At 43.0% G+C, this 20,553-nt stretch overlaps 1 protein-coding gene across 1 annotated transcript in view; it reads left to right on the top strand.

Annotated features, from left to right (window-relative positions):
- The window catches only part of LOC139468244 (putative amine oxidase [copper-containing]), a 21,236-nt gene extending 5,083 nt beyond the window's left edge, over positions 1–16,153 (top strand). The window contains exons 2-3 of the mRNA XM_071250086.1: positions 8,859–11,051; positions 15,787–16,153. Coding sequence (XP_071106187.1) covers positions 8,859–11,051; positions 15,787–16,071 — 2,478 coding nt within the window. The 3' untranslated portion in view covers positions 16,072–16,153. The remainder of the gene's footprint in view (positions 1–8,858; positions 11,052–15,786) is intronic.
- The last annotated feature ends 4,400 nt before the right edge of the window (positions 16,154–20,553 follow it).

The following is a 20,553-nucleotide window of genomic DNA, read 5'->3' as shown; positions in this document are numbered from 1 at the left end:
CCAAAGAAGGATTTTAATTAACGGCGGTAACCATAATTTGTTCCAAGCACCTACGGTATTCGGTAATAACATCAACAGTTTAAATCCCAAGCACGAGAATCTGATGCCACACAAGTTCAGTAGCGTGTATGGCCACCATGTGCGTTGACAACTGCCACACAACGCCTCCGCATGGACCTTGTGATGTTTGTGAACACATGATTGGGAAGACGACGCCATTGTTGCTGCAAAATGGTGCCAAGATCTTGCAAATTCTGTGGTTGGTTCTGGGGAGTGCGCAGACTTCTGCCAAGAGCATCCCAGACGTGTTCGATGGGATTGAGGTCGGGAGACCTTGACGGCCAGTCCATGACGTTGAATCCCGCATTCTGAAGGAAATTCCTTGTCAAAATTGCTGTGTGGGGTCTGGCATTGTCGTGTTGGAAGATCAAACCGGATCCATGTGCTGCCATAAAAGGCAGAAGTTCAGGTGCCAGTACCTGGTCGCGGTAAGCAGCAGCGTTGAGGTTGCCACGGATGAAAAAAAAGCCTGGAATGTCCATTGCCACAGAAAGCACCCCACACCATGACACTTCCGCCTCGAAATCTTTCAACTTCCTGTACACAACACTGGGCGTAACGTTCACGACGGCTCCTCCACACCCTCGGCCTACCATCAGCAAATCGAAGATTAAATCTGGATTCATCACTGAAGACGACTTGATTCCAATTCCTCTGAGTCCATCGTAAGTGTCGCTGTGACCACAATTGACGTTGACGTCTGTGTAATTGAGTCAGAATCGGCCCGCAGTATGGCCGTCGTGCTTGAAGGTGAGCAGTTCTCAGACGATTTCGAACAGTTTGCGCACTCAGTCTACCCCTAAACAGTTCATTTCTGGTTGATGTAGCCGTCAAAAATCGGTTACGGAGGTGACGTAAGACAATCTGACGATCCTCTGCATGTGACGTCACACGTGGTCGACCTGGCCGAGGGCGATCAGTGGTGGTACCCGTTTGCTGTAGACACGTCTGTAAATCCTAAACAGTCCGTCGACTACAACCCATCGTCCTTGCGACTTCAGCTACGGACGTTCCCGTCTGCAACATGTCGATGGCACGTTCACGTTGCACATTTGAAAGGCGTGGCATGACAAATGGCCGTAAAGACTTTTGTTTTCTTGTGTTTTTCTTTATTTGTTAATGACTGCTAACAAGTATGGCTGAAAACACGTGCGATATTATGGCCACGTGACCAGTTACACGTGAAAAACCACTTTTGCCACTAAAGTGCTGTTATCTCAAGACAATACGTGGCCATTATTGTTTAAATACACAATAAGGGCCCACAATGATAACTGGTCAAAATGTTAAAATTTCAGGATTGTGAAGTTTTTAATTTGGTTCAGCATATAATAATTTCTCTGAGACTTGTGGGTGCCTAAAAACATACGCGAGTAATTATTTTGTGAAAAGTAATTCTCGGTTGTCATCCGATTTCTGCATGCTTCTACCGCTGACATCCACTCGTGTACAGAACCCCCGATAGGAGTTCTACTGATGTAGGTCCTGTGACATCACATGGCAAGACACGGCATACACTGTCATAGTTAAGAAACACATGCAAGTCTTTCGGATGTCATTTTAGAAAACAGCATGTTGTCATCTTCAGCTAACCAAGACATGTGAAAATATGTCACTGCCTGCTTTGAAAGTGTTTTCAGGCGTTTGTCAACATCTTTTTGAAAACAGCTGGAGCAATAAGTGGGTCATCGGCCACGTTTGTGTCCACATGGGTTTACGCTTTCAAGGCAGCAGGTGAGCTGCAGTTCCTAGAGCTTTGATATTCTAACACGTGACCTGCTCCCCTGGTGCAGCAACCATACATTCTTTCCAATTAGATACTGTTCATTTCTTTCCGATAAAAGGTGACGTAAAACATGTCAAAGTTTTCTCTTGGAGACAGAATTCATGTAAAATGTTCAATCACTGAGATTAAAGACATACGTATTTGCCGAGATAAATGCGTTACATCTGCGCACACATCAGACAGTCTAGGGTGTTAGAAATAACAAAGCACGCCTTCAGTCGCACACATGAGGCTGCTAATTATCTCCCCTTAGCAGGTGTCAAGGTCACTACCTGGAAGGCGCGTGGAGCTCGTATATCATTGGCGAGGAGGTAAGTTGTGGTTGTTAAAGAGTGACGCGTCTCTCTTGTTTCGTTTAAATTACGTATGCTACAAGGATACCCTCTATTGCACATGTGATGTTAATGAGACCGACAATAATCAGTATCTATTTGTAAGATTTACATCAAATGTTTTTAGGACGAATCTTTCCATCTAATGTGACATTAAAGCATAGTTCAGGTTGGATGTTTATGTTTTGTGTTATACACATCAATGGTTGACTTACAAGGTTGGGGTTGTATTTGTCGTTCTGGGTGAGAGGGACACATGTAGCTCAGTGGGTAAAGGTGGCACAATACAATTAGCTGTGTAAAGACCTGTTGATCGTGGGTTCGAATGTCATATTCGCTCCGATTATGATCCTTGATCTGTCAAAACCATACTAGTGATCGTACGTGTCACCACCATTATGAACATCTATGGCCCTCACCACTTTGGACTTCTCTTGTTTTGTAATGTTTTATTTATTTGAGAACTAATTCACGTTTTTATATCAATCTATTTCAAAAGTAACAAGGCTGTATTTGCTGAGTAATAATACATCCACAGATGCCAGGGTACAACATACATTCAACATTACATTCAGCATATATTCCTACAGATAATTCCTCACAGTATAATTCTACCTGAATAGTAATTTGCGGATGCCAGGCTACCACAGTAAATCTTGTAAGAGGATACTGTCTGAATGATGTTTGTGGCTAATATCGCGTGTTTCAACTTTATCACCAGGAACAAAGTAATTGTTCGCGGAGAACAGAGAATATTAACATGATAGCATATGGACCTGAGCCAAGATCTTCTCAATTCATCCCTCGTTCTCTATATATAATGAATATGCGTTCACGGTTGACCATTTGTTCTTATGCTTGATGTTATCCACTGTTCGACTGAGGATGTACAAGTGTTGTTATCAACTAATTGTATCTTAAGCAATTTGTTTGGTTACATTGTTTGAGCCTAAACTGAAGGTCGAGAAGTAATACATCTTTAGTACATGTTCTATATTCATTGAATAGCTCCTTCCAAGAGATTTCTCTGCCAAACATTGTTGCAATTGTTAGCAAACTGACGGAGAGTTTACTGGTGTGATCAGTTGGTCATTATAGACTCTTAATCCTTTTGTCGAGCTCAACGATTCGTCAAGGGGTGTATATGAGTACAGCTTGTAGACTCTAGGGTTGTTAGTGCCCTTCCAATGTTTGGGGCTGTCTGGGAATAACCGTGTCTCGTCTAAAAGTGTACCTTTATAATGTAATATATTTATTCCTGAGACTCGTAAGGGACATGTAACCTTCTTCGTTATATGAAACGATCATAAAGAATCTTTCCAGGAGAGTTTATCAACATCTGAATGTCGATGTTAGCCCATGCCTACCAATTGCCTTGTTTTTAGGTTTGAAGGATTACTATCTTGTGGTTTTAGGATATATCTTCTTGTATTTGAGGAAAAAAAAGAAATTTACATTCCGAATCCCGCTTCTTCATTTTTATACAGCTACTTCTCTTCTGTCATTCCAAATAAACTCATGGAATATTCTATTAAGTTCGTGAATAAATGATTGGAAAGGAAGTTATTATGGGAACAAGAGTAGAAAGTGACATTTCTTTTAAAAATTGATAGTTCAGTTTCTATTTCTCTATTATCCAACTTGATAATTCACTATTACTATTTTCTAAATCAAAATAAACTGTATCCCTTAATCTTTATCATCACACTCAAGTTGACCCCTGTTTTGGACCACTTTGACCATTGTGGATTTCCCCCACATTAGTGTACCCACTGTGATTCAAGATTCACTCACTCTCTCACACGCTCACTCGACCTCAGAGAACAAAGGTGGATCATTTATCAGACAGAATTTTGTCAAATTCAAGTTGGGTTAAGTATCTTGTTAAGTTGTTTAGAAATTGGTCGTTTATTATAAGGAATGTTATATCCAAAAAAGCCAAGAAGCTAAGTAATAACTTAAACGTATTTCACTCAATGTCAAGACTAAAGTGAAGTTACAATCCTTCTCGTTTGAGTTTTATGATAATTTATTAAGTCATGACAAATCATTCAAACGTGCACCCGTAAGATTAAGATCAGGGCGATAAAATGACTCGCATTTGGGGAAGATCGTATGTGTTTAGCATCGGGGACAAAAAATTAACTAAACTGTGTGTGAATATACTTTTTTCTTTGACACAAAATACTATTTATAGCCTTGTAAGGAATTGTGTCTTGTCAAATAGTCGTAAATCTATGGCATCATTCCAATGTACTGTTCGTTTGTCTTCTTTGAACTGACATATTTGAAATTACAACTGTAATAGCAATAACGTGTTGTTATGCAGCCAGATAATTTACAATTTCTTCCAACGCATTTCACATTTGCATCATGCATCTCCGGATACAAAAGCATTATCGGGGTACTAAGAACTCCATGTTTCATTTCCTGCTTAACAATGCGTAAACACTGGAAAGGGTGACCATGGAATTAAAGAAAATATAAATGAGAAGACAAGTGAAACACGCCCAGTCGCTCGATTGAGTGATATAATGAGAACAGAGCCTCTCTTCTACTCGATCTTCGACGAGCCTAAGGGGGATTTTTTAACCACAGGCATTATGGATATGAGTGTTCCGCCATGTCTGTGATCACGAGCCACGGTGTCAATATATCATTGTTTCATGTTTGTCACTTGTTATAACGTTCAGCCTGCGTTCTCCTTGTTCAATACGCTACGGAAATGACATCTGCGACGACGAACGGGGATCTGTTCGGGATCGGTGAGGTATGCGAACATATTCCTACAACTGGTTCTGTCTTAACGTTTATAAAACTCAGTAACAAATAATATTTAAATTTCAAACTGATTTAAATCTATTTCAAATTTGTTTTCTGAAGAAAAGGCAATATTTATTCAGTTTATTAAATGTTAGGAAGAGGTTAGGTATTTAATCTTCAATATGATATTGATAGGATCATATTTTGTTATGGGAATAACAGACTGATGTTGACAGTGGAACCTTCTGTGTGCACACCGTCATGGCCACCATGTGTATTAGGGGTTCCAAAAGTGCCCGAGTGTTTGTCACAAACCATGTTCCCGATTGGGTTGTTATGGAAATAACAATGAAATGGGTATGAAGTTACACTTAATCAGCCAGATCACCCTTCAGAGGTTCGGGTGAACATCAAAGTAGGACTAACCATCGTCCGTTTTTGTTTCCGCACCACGACAAAGGCGCAATACCACTTTCAAACACTCTCAGTCGACTTGAGATTACGTTTACGGTGATCTAGACTTAGTGGAGTCCAGGGCTCACTTGCACAAAGCGATCTTAGAGCTAAGATGATTGTAACTCCCATACTTTAACATAGGCTTACAATAGTCTTTGCGCTAAGATCGCTTTGTGCAAGTGGGCCCAGAGCAGTAAGGGCTTCTGCACACCATACCCGTTGATTTTTCTCAAGCTCTCAGCCAGATGTGTGCTTGGCCTATGCTCAATTATTTATCCCTTGCTGTGATATGACTGGACTACTGTGGCGTAAAATAACATTTATTCACTACTCTTCATTTTTAATCTGGAAGTCGCTTTCCTTGATGTGGTGTTCACCTGTTTGTTCAAAGGCTCAACTCTCCTCAACCCCATCTATTGTCTTGCTAGACAACATTTGGGAAAGTCCATATTGGAACCAAATCCACACACATGGTTTTTCACATTTAATTCCACAATCAATAATGAATTGTTCTGTTTTAATTTCCTTAACATCAAAGATAATTCTGATTTTTATTTGCATATACTTAATTTGTTTTGCCACTGTGTCGCGATGCCCAAGTAGAACCGAGCATCAGTTAATACATTGGAATGCAACTGCCCCATTGCTACCAGTAAGCCTCAGCTGCGCTAAGCCTCTGTAACGGAGCGGCCTTTATATGAAAAAGTGAGTGAGTGAGTGAGTGAGTATGGTTTAACGTCGCTTTTAACAGTATTCCAGTTATATCACAAGGTGTCAGCTTAATGTGGGAGGAAAGCCCGAAGTGATGCAGGTCTCAGATATTTACCACTTCGGTGAAACCCACGGGCACTGGTATGGTGCTGACAAACCTAGGAACATAATCGGGTCGAACAGGGATTCGAACCCCCAACATATGTTTCTGGCATGCCCAAGGGACGCAAATCTGCACAGCGAATCGCACCGCCTTAGACGACTGGGCCACCCGTGTCCCCTTATATGAAAGGACGCATTATGGAAATAACTATGACTGAGTAGCCTGTCGTCGCAAATCATCACATGTGATGCATGATAGTAAAAATACAAACTGTCACTTGCCGCACCCCCTACATATTCCCGGCAGTCACCTTCATCGTGAGGCCTCCCTCGTTGACAGTACTCCAGGGGCCGTCAAGCTTACCCTGGTTCCTTTGATTATTGGATATTTCAGTTGGAAGGGCACGGTCACTTTTGACGAGTTTCATTGTGTGATGTATTGCGAGTATTCATTATTATTATGCCAGGTTTTCAGGTGTGCGGTATATATACAATTCGTGTCACGATAATCACATAAGATCGCATCTACCCTTTAAAAGAATGAAGTATACATTAAACTGTGTTGATTTCAAACTGTTCATGTTTTCAAACATATTGTACATGGAAATCAAACTTGTTATTCTTCATCGACATTTTTAAATATATGTGTCATATTGAATGCCTAGGTGGGTGAAGAAATCAAAACTTTATCTCCGAGAGAATATTTTTATTCAACTACATACAAAGTACTGAGTAATTAAGAATAGACTTTCAAACGTAAAAACAGGTCTTCCCACATTGAATTTTAACCTTTACAACTCCATAAACGCAAAAAAAAGTATTGAAATCAATTCATATAAATAAATACGTCAACGATAATAACTTCACAAAATGCTTATTTAATCATCAACACAAACAACTGTAGAAAATTATGTCAGTGACATATTTCAGCACAATAACGGGGCACAAGCCCCATCCATTTTGTAGTCAGCTGATCAGGAAACAATAGTTCGTTAGTTAGGCGTGGCCTTTCTTTTCAGTATTTAGAAACATAAACGCTAAAACAACTGCTTAGTTAGTAAATCAGTTGTCACGGAATGACATGCAATTTATTTGTTTAATCTTATCACAGATTTTGCCTCTTCGTAAGAATGTGACCCCACCTGCTCAAAATTGATATAACATTATGCTTATGGTTGATGTACCTTGTAGATACAAACATGAGATCAGCTCCAAGAACAAGATTGGAGAACGTTTCCGTCATGGATCCGTAAGAGACTGTTGCGATTCGATGAATGGATTATGTGTCAGATTAATTAAATGCCACAGTTATCAAAATCCCTGCTATTATACCAGCAACGATGATGAAGTACACTAGTCTGAATGTGTCAGAAAAGTAGACATGTGACTTCGCAGACGTGTGCTTCTAATCGATTTGTCGATACATGTCAGCCAATTACAGAGGCGTTCAATGTCATTCGGAGTCAAAATATTGTATGTGAGTGAATTTGAGTGAGTTTGAGTTTACTGAGCTTTTAGAAATATTCCACCCACGTCATCACGGGGGACACCAAGAATGGGGTTCTCATAGTGTCGTCACTATATACACTAAGGGTACATCAATTATGAGTGAGTGAGTGATTCTACACCGTTTAAGCAATGTCACAGCGGGGGAACCCTCACAAAAAGAATCATAATACCAGATCCTGGAGACCTATATGCCAGATTTACGCTCTACAAAGTCCACAGGTTATTGTTGTAAGGCAATAAACAAAATCAATCATTTGAAATAGTTATCTCCCCTTTAGTAGAACGACATTTCGGATCGTATAGGCATTGTCTTATTTTGGACCTTTTGTATTAGCTTTCGAAAGTAAAACTTGTAATTGTTTGACTATAGACGATATTGGGAATATGCGCAGCACGTATGTTCGTGGGATAAGCAACTATTGGTTCTGCGTGTCATGCTTCTGTTCATTGAGTGAGTAAATTTGGATTAACTCTGCTTTAAACATTATTTCAGCTAAATGGGGGACGATAGCCCAAATAGGTCTTGATGAACAGTCGAGAATGGATCTGACAAACCAAGAATCACAAGGGGGAATCCTTTTGAGAACAATTTGATTGTTTAGGGATTGAATGAGCATTTTGTTGACATTTGCTCATAGCCAATATTGGATGTATAGACAAATGAAATCATATCTTCTTGTCACACCCTACACATCAGATTGGTTACGGTAAGCACAGCATTCGAAGGTGGCAGCATCCTCGGACCAACATTATTAACGACACAAGGGAAATGTGAAAACTAAACAAACCAAAGTGCGCATGATCTATGACAGTCAATACATCTGGCTCACATTTGATTCTTTTTATAGATACTTTTCGGAAATAAAGTGCAGGGCAAAAGAAGTATACACTTGCAAATTGGATTTGAAAAAATACATACAAACGTTATCAAGACGGTAGAAGGCTGAAACCAGTCACCGAAACGATGCAAAACTTAAGGCGCAAAGCACAAATATGATACCGGTACCAAATACATCGAATAACCATTTCTTGATTATTTCATTTTAGCCGCTATGAAGCATGGATGTATACTTTCTTTTGCCCGGTGTCTTATTCAGATATCAAATTTGCTAAAGGGAATATTTTATTCTATTTTGCAGGTACCCTACAAAGGCCGAGTCAGGATGAACAAATCCTCTGTGTTGAAGATACTCCTATCACTATCTGTGCTTCTAAACTTGGCGTTGATTGGATTCTTGCTCTGGACTCGATTTATGCCCTTTGACTATTGGTCAAAGGATGACCAACAAGTGTCACAAACCAAGCCTGTGATTGGTCTGAATGGTCATTCTTCTTCCACACCTCCATCAGTTGATCCGAACCCCAACGACGCCCATACAGTGCCTACAGCCCCGCCGTGTGGAGGGAACTCCAGCTCCAGGTTAAAGCCACCTTCATACAGTAATATATTCCAAGATCTGAGATCACAAGAGATCAAATCTGTGGAGCAATACTTATTCAAAATCAAAGATTTTGAATTAGTGGAGGCTTTTAAAGCAGAGTTAACTAGTAATTTTATCTTCAGTATTGAGTTACAAACGCCAAACAAATCTTCCGCCTTGCACTTTCTGGACAACAAGGGGAAGCCACCCGCACGCGAAGCTCTTGCTGTGCTGTTCCTGCCTTCCTTCAACCCGCCAGTCGTGGAGGAATATGTGGTGGGACCGCTACCCAAACCAACCTATCACTATCGAAACCCCAGGAGAGACAAGTCAATAGATTTCAGGATCCGTCAGTTTAACAATGTGGAGATGGGCCATGCTATTAGAACTGTTCAGCAAGCATTAGGAGCTAAGATTGAGCAATTCCTTCAAAAACATTATGGAGCACATTTTTTCGGTTGTGTTGAACAGTGTTTGACATTTACTAGCTCTGCTGTAAGTTCAGTCTTCTCGAAGGAGAGACGGCTGTGGATTAATGCTATGTACATGGTGGAATTCTCCACGTTACACGCCCTTGGATTCCAGTTCCTTCTTACCATGGTTGGTCTTGATTCTTCTAAATGGTACATTGAGAAGGTTTGGTACGCAGACAAACTATACGACTCTTTTGATGATCTGATTGACAAATACGAACGAGGAGAAACCCCTAAGATCAATCTTAGGTTTCCAAAAGTCCAGGTAGGAGAGGATAGCCTCGGCGGGTCCCTCAACATCAAAGGCAAGCAGTTCCCACAGGTTCCTCAGGCTGGACCCCGCCAGTATGAGCCCCATGGTCACCGATACACAGTCCAGGATGAACACGTGGAGTATCTTCAGCAGTGGTCCTTTAATTATAGGATGTCTTACGCCAGTGCTATTCAGCTTTATGATGTAAAATTTGGAGGACAGAGAATTGCATATGAGATAAGTCTGCAAGAAATTATAGTGTTATATGCTGGAGCTAATCCAGCCACCATGCACTCCCAATTGGCTGACAGTGCCTTCGGCCTGAGTCGGAATGCCCATGGTCTGGTTCCAGGAGTTGATTGTCCGGACCATGCCACGTTTTTGCCTGTGACCTTGTTTGGGGCTGACCATCCCGATCCGTTCAACTACCCAAACAGTGTTTGCATCTTTGAACATAACAACAATGTTCCTGCGCGACGACACAAGGCCCATAGCTACCGCAGCGGCTCATACTACCAAGGCCTCGTCGACAATGTCCTCATACTTAGAACAGTGTACGTCATGTACAACTATGACTACATCTTAGACTTTATATTTCACCAAAGCGGCGCCCTGGAGATTAAGGTGTTATCAACTGGTTACATCCTCAGCGCCTTCTATACAAATGAGGAAAAACCGTTTGGGTTCCGAGTGCTTGATGACACGCTGGGTTCCATTCATCATCATATGTTCAACTTCAAAATCGACGTTGATATCCTTGGTACAAATAACCGATACGAGACCTTGAACTTTAAAGTGGACAACGTCACCAGGAGCTGGTATGACAACGGACAACCCATTCCCCAACTATCGTTTGAACGTGACCTCAAACACACGGAGCAAGATGCAGCGTACAAGTTCAATTTCGATACCCCTAGATACCACGTGATCTACAACAATAACATGGAGAACAAGTTTTCGGGGAAGAGAGGGTATAGACTGCACGCGCATGGCTTCTCAAAACAGATGCTTCCTGAGGATAGTGGCGCCCTGAACACATACACGTGGTCACGTTATCAGATGGCCGTCACCAAACGTAAAGACGAGGAGCAGGTCAGCAGCTCCATGCACGCTATATTCGACAGTGGTGACCCTGTTGTGAACTTGCAGTCATTTATTGATGATAATGAAAATATTGTTGACCAGGTAATATTTTTTGTTGTTAAACAATCATTTATTTTTGGATAAGTTTACAATGGAGCCTTGTTTGTCTAAAATATTTACTCTCGCTAAATAATATTGAATAATACTGTTCATCAGGCGCGATTTATGACTGTCACCTCAGTTCATTAAGCATTGATTCATGGAGTCCTAGTGGTCTAAGTCGCGGTAACTCCGTATACAAAGTTGCATCTCTTCGAGGTACCAAAGTCTTTATGTTTTACACACCAAAACACCTTCTTAGTCACCAAATTTTTTCGCGTGTTAAAGGGACATGTGAAGTCATAAAATCACCCCCTTTATAAAGCATATAATAAAACAGCAAATATCTGTAAAGTAAACAAATCACCTATCAACTGCGAGAGCCAACACCACAGTGTCATTAACATAATATGGGGAAACCCCATGTGTGTATATGTCCGCATATGGTCATGTATATGTAAACATATCCAGGTATCAGGCGCGTAGGAAACTCAGGTAATAAACAAGACTTTAAGCAGTTTTTTTCTCAATCAACAAAATAATCAATATATACAGATGGAAACGAATAAGGGAAAATGAAAAATAAGGGGAAATATGCTTTACTGTCAGTACTTCGCACCAAATTCAACACGTCACAATCAATTGTTGAGATGTGTTTGTGTGCATTATTTACAACGCGTGTTTGGGAGACAAAGCTGGGGACACACGGTAGCATCTGATCTAAGCTGGTTACATACCAACTGTGGTTTACATGTGATCCATTTTTACCGGTTTCAAATCTCCAGGTTGCGTTGCAACATATTCAAAACACAATATGCGAATCCCTTATTAGCCTATAAATGACAACGGCTATTGAAACAATTATTTGTAAGAATTACTCATATCACCAGGTTATCCCTACAGACAAAACTTTCATAATGACGTCACAAATGCCTGAAATAGTTCCACTGGAAGGTTTGAACATTGACCGGGGGCTCAGATTGGCTAATCGTGAGCTTTAGCGCGAACGTCAGAGAAGACAGCTGCTGCGGGCTTTAATGAGAGTTATCTCCTCATGGGCATCATTTACGGTTAATCATTTGTTTGTCTAAGGAAGTCCCTCTGATACAGTGTCTCTGTTGTCAAGTACAATTATCCACCTCAGAACATAGTAAATCTACAAATAGCCACCTATGTCGTCTCCCCAAGCGAAATTAGAAGCAAATTTAGTCGACACACTTCTGCCCCAAATGTCGCTGACCAAACCAGTGGTGTGATGTGTATTGTCAACGCAGCTATTGAAGGGTAAAGTGTAAAACTATTGAAGCCGCGCTCACATCCCCAGACGTCTGAGACCACAGATGATGAACGTATTTTGCGTTATTAATTGCGACACTTGTGTCGAACCTCATTAAAAGTAGCAGATGATAAGAGCCATTTGAAACGGTGCGTCGAGTATCAGGCGGCAGTACATCCACTGCAGGGACATAGTAATACATTGTTGTAATTGTTGCCGGGAATCTAAACGCCAAACGCACAACGCACAACGCACAACGCACAACTTTACAGCGATTATAGTTTAACCCCAACTGTGGTGCTTTTAGGATAAAGCGTATCTAGAGGTGTTTAATTAATCCCAGCCTGATTGCAAGGAAAATGGTTAATTCTCGAATCATCCGTTTAAAAGATTACTCCATTCCCGAATCATTTTTATCTGTCAGTTTGAGGGTAATGGCATGATTTATTACGCCCTTCGGAGGGATCAGCTTTATCCCTTTAATGTGACAGGAATATATAGGATTCACAGTTCAAATGTTGTGTTCTTTAGTGTATCAAACTGATACCGAAGTACAGATTAATTTATCAACTTTTCAATGTAAAGGACGTCGTATGTTTTATGGAAGGAGCGGTTCTGCGACGAATATGCCATTCTTTCAGAGATGTTAAAACACCTAAGGGTATGTTAATCGGATCTGCTTCCGAACCAACTGCCATACCTCCGCGTGTGTCCGTCCGTGACGTGGCATATAGCGTACGTTTAGGAAGACGACTAAAATTTGTCAACAAACATGTCAAACAAAACAAGTATATTCGGTGTCATAGCAATGGTTCATAGCCAAAGCCGAAAAGATAGGCATGCAGCTACCGTTGATGACGTCAGAGTGACGAAAAAAACATAGTGGTCCGCATGCAACTTTTTCATACACGCTATTGTAACGACAGTCGCGCTTAAGTGTACCCTCATCATGTATATATGACCCTAACAACGCGTGTAACCTCCCCACGGCTGGTTGCAAGCACTCACTCGCCACATGACGAGGCCACCAGTCTTCTTATGACGTTATTAGGCATACGTCGCCATTGCTTTCCAAGACTCAGCTGTTGTCTTCTGTTAGGGAGGGTGTGGTCTGCGTCGAGCACGTCGATCCACATAATCCCAATGTTGTTGGGTCTGATACCCACTGGCCGCAGTCTCCTTGCAACTGTTTGTGGGCTCTGATACCCACTGGCCGCAGTCTCCTTGCAACTGTCTGTCGGCTCTGATACCCACTGGCCACAGTCTCCTGGCAACTGTCTGTCGGCTCTGATACCCACTGGCCGCAGTCTCCTTGCAACTGTCTGTCGGCTCTGATACCAACTGGCCGCAGTCTCCTGGCAACTGTCTGTCGGCTCTGATACCCACTGGCCGCAGTCTCCTGGCAACTGTTTGTGGGCTCTGATACCCACTGGCCAGTCTCCTGGCAACTGTCTGTCGGCTCAGATACCCACTGGCCGCAGTCTGTGGGCAACTGTTTGTGGTCTCTGATACCCACTGGCCACAGTCTCCTGGCAACTGTCTGTCGGTTCTGATACCCAATGGCCGCAGTCTGTGGGCAACTGTTTGTGGGCTCTGATACCCACTGGCCACAGTCTCCTGGCAACTGTTTGTGTGCTCTGATACCCACTGGCCACAGTCTCCTGGCAACTGTTTGTGGGCTCTGATACCCACTGGCCACAGTCTCCTGGCAACTGTCTGTCGGTTCTGATACCCACTGGCCGCAGTCTCCTGGCAACTGTCTGTCGGTTCTGATACCCACTGGCCACAGTCTCCTGGCAACTGTCTGTCGGTTCTGATACCCAATGGCCGCAGTCTGTGGGCAACTGTTTGTGTGCTCTGATACCCACTGGCCACAGTCTCCTGGCAACTGTTTGTGGACTCTGATACCCACTGGCCGCAGTCTCCTGGCAACTGTTTGTGGGCTCCGATACCTACTGGCCACAGTCTCCTGGCAACTGTTTGTGGACTCTGATACCCACTGGCCGCAGTCTCCTGGCAACTGTTTGTGTGCTCTGATACCCACTGGCCGCAGTCTCCTGGCAACTGTTTGTGGACTCTGATACCCACTGGCCGCAGTCTCCTGGCAACTGTTTGTGGACTCTGATACCCACTGGCCACAGTCTCCTGGCAACTCTCTGTCGGCTCTGATACCCAATGGCCGCAGTCTCCTGGCAACTGTTTGTGTGCTCCGATACCCAATGGCCACAGTCTCCTGGCAACTGTTTGTGAGCTCCGATACCCACTGGCCACAGTCTCCTGGCAACTGTTTGTGTGCTCCGATACCCACTGGCCACAGTCTCCTGGCAACTGTTTGTGGGCTCTGATACCCACTGGCCGCAGTCTCCTGGCAACTGTTTGTGGACTCTGATACCTACTGGCCACAGTCTCCTGGCAACTGTTTGTGTGCTCCGATACCCACTGGCCACAGTCTCCTGGCAACTGTTTGTGGGCTCTGATACCTACTGGCCGCAGTCTCCTGGCAACTGTTTGTGGGCTCTGATACCCACTGGCCACAGTCTCCTGGCAACTGTTTGTGTGCTCCGATACCCACTGGCCACAGTCTCCTGACAGCTGTTTGTGTGCTCTGATACCCAATGGCCGCAGTCTCCTGACAGCTGTTTGTGGGCTCTGATACCCACTGGCCGCAGTCTCCTGGCAACTGTTTGTGTGCTCCGATACCCACTGGCCACAGTCTCCTGGCAACTGTTTGTGGGCTCTGATACCCACTGGCCGCAGTCTCCTGGCAACTGTTTGTGGGCTCTGATACCTACTGGCCGCAGTCTCCTGGCAACTGTTTGTGGGCTCTGATACCCACTGGCCGCAGTCTCCTGGCAACTGTTTGTGGGCTCTGATACCTACTGGCCGCAGTCTCCTGGCAACTGTTTGTGGGCTCTGATACCCACTGGCCACAGTCTCCTGGCAACTGTCTGTCGACTCTGATACCCACTGGCCGCAGTCACCTGGCAACTGTCTGTCGGCTCTGATACCCAATGGCCACAGTCTCCTGGCAACTGTCTGTCGACTCTGATACCACTGGCCGCAGTCACCTGGCAACTTTTTGTCGGCTCTGATACCCACTGGCCGCAGTCTCCTGGCAACTGTCTGTCGGCTCAGATACCCACTGGCCGCAGTCACCTGGCAACTGATATCTGATATGCCGGCTCTGATATCAACAGATATCTGTAATTACTTGCCATTTAGAGATATCACAAATTCGACTGTACTATATCAATTAATGATTTGTTGATATCACACAAATGCAGATCTGAAATATTGCCGATGTGACGTTAAAATGTTTAACTTACTCACACATGCAGATTAAATATAAAACGGCGTCTCTTAAATACCCAAGCCAGTGACGCACAGGCTTACTTAACTGACAGAATAAAAGTGTCACTAAAATACTCGATCCGATAACCATTTATTTCGATTTTGTTACAGGATCTGGTTGCTTGGGCAACGGTTGGAATGCTCCACATTCCCCACACAGAGGATATCCCGAACACCCCTACAACTGGAACGGAAGCTACCATCACACTACTTCCCTACAACTACTTCCAGGAGTGTCCCTCCATGGGAGCACGTGACGCGGTCCGCATTGATGGACAGCCGGACTTTAGAGTGAATAATCACGGAATCCCACAGGATGTCAGTTGTGTTCCGAGTCATTTGACTAGCGAGGATATCTCTAAACAAAAGGACAGTATATTTATGGCAGCTGGGTGAATTTAGCGGATCGTGATAAAAAAAATCATCGTTCGTGTAAATATCAACATCATTTTTGTACATTTGTCACGTCAGTTTGGTATCGGTTCTGTTATGTTCAATTTTTTATCATTATTAAAGTGGTACTTGTATTTGGACTTCATTACACCTGTTTTCAGTTCGTGTGGTTGTGGCGTGTCTTCTGGAGTAAGTGAATTTGGTTTGACGCCGCTTTATATGTGGCAACAAAACCAAAAGTGATGCAGGCTCTAGGCGTTCACCACTTCGATGGAACCCACGAGTACGGGAATGGTGCTGACAAACATAACAACATACTCAGGACGAATCTGGGCTTCGAACCAACCATCAGAGATGTTTGGCATTCCAAAGAGAACCGCCAGAAACCTATAATTATGGGTTCGAATCCCGGTTCGCCCCGATTATGTTTCTAGGTTTGTCAGCACCATACCCGTGCTCGTGGGTTTTACCGAGGTGGTTAACGTCTGAGACCTGCATCACTTCGGGCTTTCCTCCCACATTAAGCTGACACGCCGTGATATGACTGGAATACTGTTAAAAGCGACGTTAAACCCTACTCACTCACTCCAAAGTGAACACACGTGTGTGTCTTAAAGGGATCGTTATTCCAATGTGCATGCGTGCCGGAATCAAACTGTGACACTTCATCCCTTTTATATTAGTGAAACTCACATTCAAACTGTGTCTCACAGGTGAGGTGAAATGGGGTTTAACGTCGCTTCCAAGATTATTGCACTTATATAGCGACGTGCTTGTACGTGTGTGTTTGTGTGGCTGCTTGTACTAGTCCGGACTGATGCCGATTTATGGTGCTAGCTCACTGAGATACCATGCCGCAGTTTAACATGAATATCCCACTCAGACATAGTATACTGACTTCGATCCGACCAGTCCTTGTTTTAGCCCCTTAATGCCGAGCGCCAGACAGGGGAACAACAGGTTCCATCTTTTAACGTATTTTGGTATGACGAGACCGGGGATCGAACCCCGGACCTTCCACTCTCCGGGCGGGCGCTCTACTACTAGACCACTGAGGCGATCGTGTCTCACAAAGGCTGGACAAGCTGTTAGTTGTGGTGTATATATTATAGAAAAAGTCTAGTCTCGACAGTGTTAGATGGAACTTTTTTACACTGCACACAGACAATCAATCATTTTGGAAAGAACATTGTTCAAGTTGAACAACGAAAAACTATTCTCTTCAATAAATAATTGGACAATGCAAACGTTGCAACATTTTGAAGGTGATGTTGTTAACAGTCTGTGGCGGTAAGACCAGCAAATCTACATGTTCTTTTTAAAGTTGTTTGTTTCATCAGACGATGTCATATGAGATTTATGACATTACTTTATCTGCAGTTAAATGTAAGCCCTTTCAACAAACATGCCTTGGATAATGAGGGAATGAAGTAAAACATTATAATGTATTTAAATGTTGATAATAAGAGTTAGCGTGAGGAGCAATTAGCAACCTTTCAAACAGTGGTCACATTCAGTGTTACCTGGAAGGAATTAATCCGGGATGAATATTCCCAAATGCAACATATTCTCGATTGAATGTACCCAAACACAACATATTCTCGATTGAATGTACCCAAACATAACATATTCCCGTTTGAATGTACCCAAACACAACATATTCCTGTTTGAATGTACCCAAACACAACATATTCCCGATTGAATGTACCCAAACACAACATATTCCCGATTGAATGTACCCAAACACAACATATTCCCGATTGAATGTACCCAAACACAACATATTCCCGTTTGAATGTACCCAAACACGACATATTGCCGTTTGAATGTACCCAAACACAACATATTCCCGATTGAATGTACCCAAACACAACATATTCCCGTTTGAATGTACCTAAACACAACATAGTCCCGTTTGAATGTACCCAAATACAACATAGTCCCGTTTGAATGTACCCAAACGCAACATATTTCCGTTTGATTGTACCCAAACGCAACATATTCCTGATTGAATGTACCCAAACACAACATATTCCCGATTGAATTTATCCAAACGCAACATACTCTCGATTGAATGTACCGAAACGCAACATATTCCTGATGGAATGTACCTAAACGAAAGCAATTCCCTACTGAATGTACCGAAATACAACATATTCCCAGGCACTGGGTATTTTTAGGTCAGGGAACTCTTTCGAGAGTTTGTTAATGATCGCGATCTATCAGTTAGTGTTAATTCAACATCTTGAAAATTGGGCCTTCATGCACAGACGATGCCATGCAGTTTATCTTGAATATTGGACCTTCATGCACAGACGATGTCAGGCAGTTTATCTTGAATATTGGACCTTCGTGCGCAGACGATGTCGGGCAGTTTATCTTGAATATTGGACCTTCGTGCACAGACGATGTCAGGTAGTTTATCTTGAATATTGGACCTTCGTGCACAGACGATGTCGGGCAGTTTATCTTGAATATTGGACCTTCGTGCACAGACGATGTCGGGCAGTTTATCTTGAATATTGGACCTTCGTGCACAGACGATGTCAGGTAGTTTATCTTGAATATTGGACCTTCGTGCACAGACGAAGTCGGGCAGTTTAATTTATCTTTAATATTGGACCTTCGTGCACAGACGATGTCAGGTAGTTTATCTTGAATATTGGACCTTCGTGCACAGACGAAGTCGGGCAGTTTAATTTATCTTTAATATTGGACCTTCGTGCACAGACGATGTCAGGTAGTTTATCTTGAATATTGGACCTTCGTGCACAGACGAAGTCGGACAGTTTAATTTATCTTGAATATTGGACCTTCGTGCACAGACGATGTCAGGTAGTTTATCTTGAATATTGGACCTTCGTGCACAGACAATGTCAGGCAGTTTATCCTGAATATTGGACCTTCGTGCACAGACGAAGTCGGGAAGTTTAATTTATCTTGAATATTGGACCTTCGTGCACAGACGATGTCAGGTAGTTTATCTTGAATATTGGACCGTATTGACATTATTTCACTCTCGGTGTTACACCCTTCACGTTGAAGTGGTAAACGTCTACGACCTGCGTCACTTCGGGCTTTCCTCCCACATTAAACTGAGATGCGGTGTTATAACTGAAATACTGTTCAAAGCGGAGTTAATATACATTGTCAATGCAAGAGAATAACCATCCTAGATTTTCTGACGAAACAGATTCCACTGGGAGTAAAGGGCAAATAGCTGTGGAAATACTCCTGCCGTACGACACTCACACACTCACACACTCACTCACGCATTCACTCACTACTCACCCACTCAGTCCTTGATGTTAGGTAAGCATGATGCAGAAACGACATGATATTCTACTCATGCAATGACTTATTTTCTCCATACGTATACCTCATGTTTCCTTCTTGCTCTTGGTTAGTCTTTTTGAAATGAGTGAGTGAGTGAGTGAGTGAGTGAGTGAGTGAGTACTTTGGACAGTATTTCAGAAATGTAACGGCGTAACAGCTTAATTTCAGAGGATATCCCCAAGTGTTGTTTACCACTGTGGTCAAACCTACGAGGACCACATGACGCTGACAAACCAAGAATCACAATCAAGTAAATCCTGGCATGGTTGCCCGAGGACTCAGCACAGCACTATTTGCGGCGCCTCAGCTGACCCAAAGTGACAGTGAAGATGATCTAGACGAGAGCTCACATCACAAAGTCTATCCTGACTCAGTTAATACAATTCGCCACGTTGATAATTAATTGAAGTTTCCTGTGTATATTCTGCTGGTGTCAAGATCCGTCTTTACAGATGAGATGCAGCAGACTACAAGCTTTGAACAGGAAACACATATCACGGTAAATACAATACCGAGTTAATGAATCCATGCTACCATACACTGCAGTCAGCAGTACTTTACTCTCAACGATAGGAATGCATCAGCTATATCAGAGCGGCATGTAAATAAATAATAGTCTGGATAATGTAGATAGCTGTAGATAGAATGAACAGCGGTCCATATTATGTCTTGCTACGATCTATTAGACCACACTGTGTCATTGTGACCATTCGACCTTCGTTTAACTTTCTGACCAGCATCGGTATTCCGGACCCACTCTGATCACAGTCCTGACGAAGTCCCATAACTCAGTGAGTGTGTATGGTTTTACGACGCATTTGGCAATATTCCAGCAATATCACGGCGGGGACACAGGAAATGGGCTTCACACATTGTACCTATGTCGGGTACACCACACCACCACACTTTACAAAGCCGCTTCTATCGTGTGTGACCACCACACTTTACAAAGCCTCCTCTACTGTGTGTGACCACCACACTTTACAAAGCCGCTTCCACCGTGTTTGACCACCACACTTTACAAAGCCGCTTCTACCGTGTGTGACCACCACACTTTACAAAGCCGCTTCCACCGTGTTTGACCACCACACTTTACAAAGCCGCTTCCACCGTGTTTGACCACCACACTTAACAAAGCTGCTTCCACCG

Source organism: Haliotis cracherodii, unplaced genomic scaffold (genome assembly GCF_022045235.1).
Source record: "Haliotis cracherodii isolate W230 unplaced genomic scaffold, xgHalCrac1.p SCAF_1, whole genome shotgun sequence".
NCBI lineage: Eukaryota > Metazoa > Mollusca > Gastropoda > Lepetellida > Haliotidae > Haliotis > Haliotis cracherodii.
The sequence above is the reverse complement of the archived record's forward strand: the minus strand, read 5'-3'. Positions and strand labels throughout refer to the sequence as shown.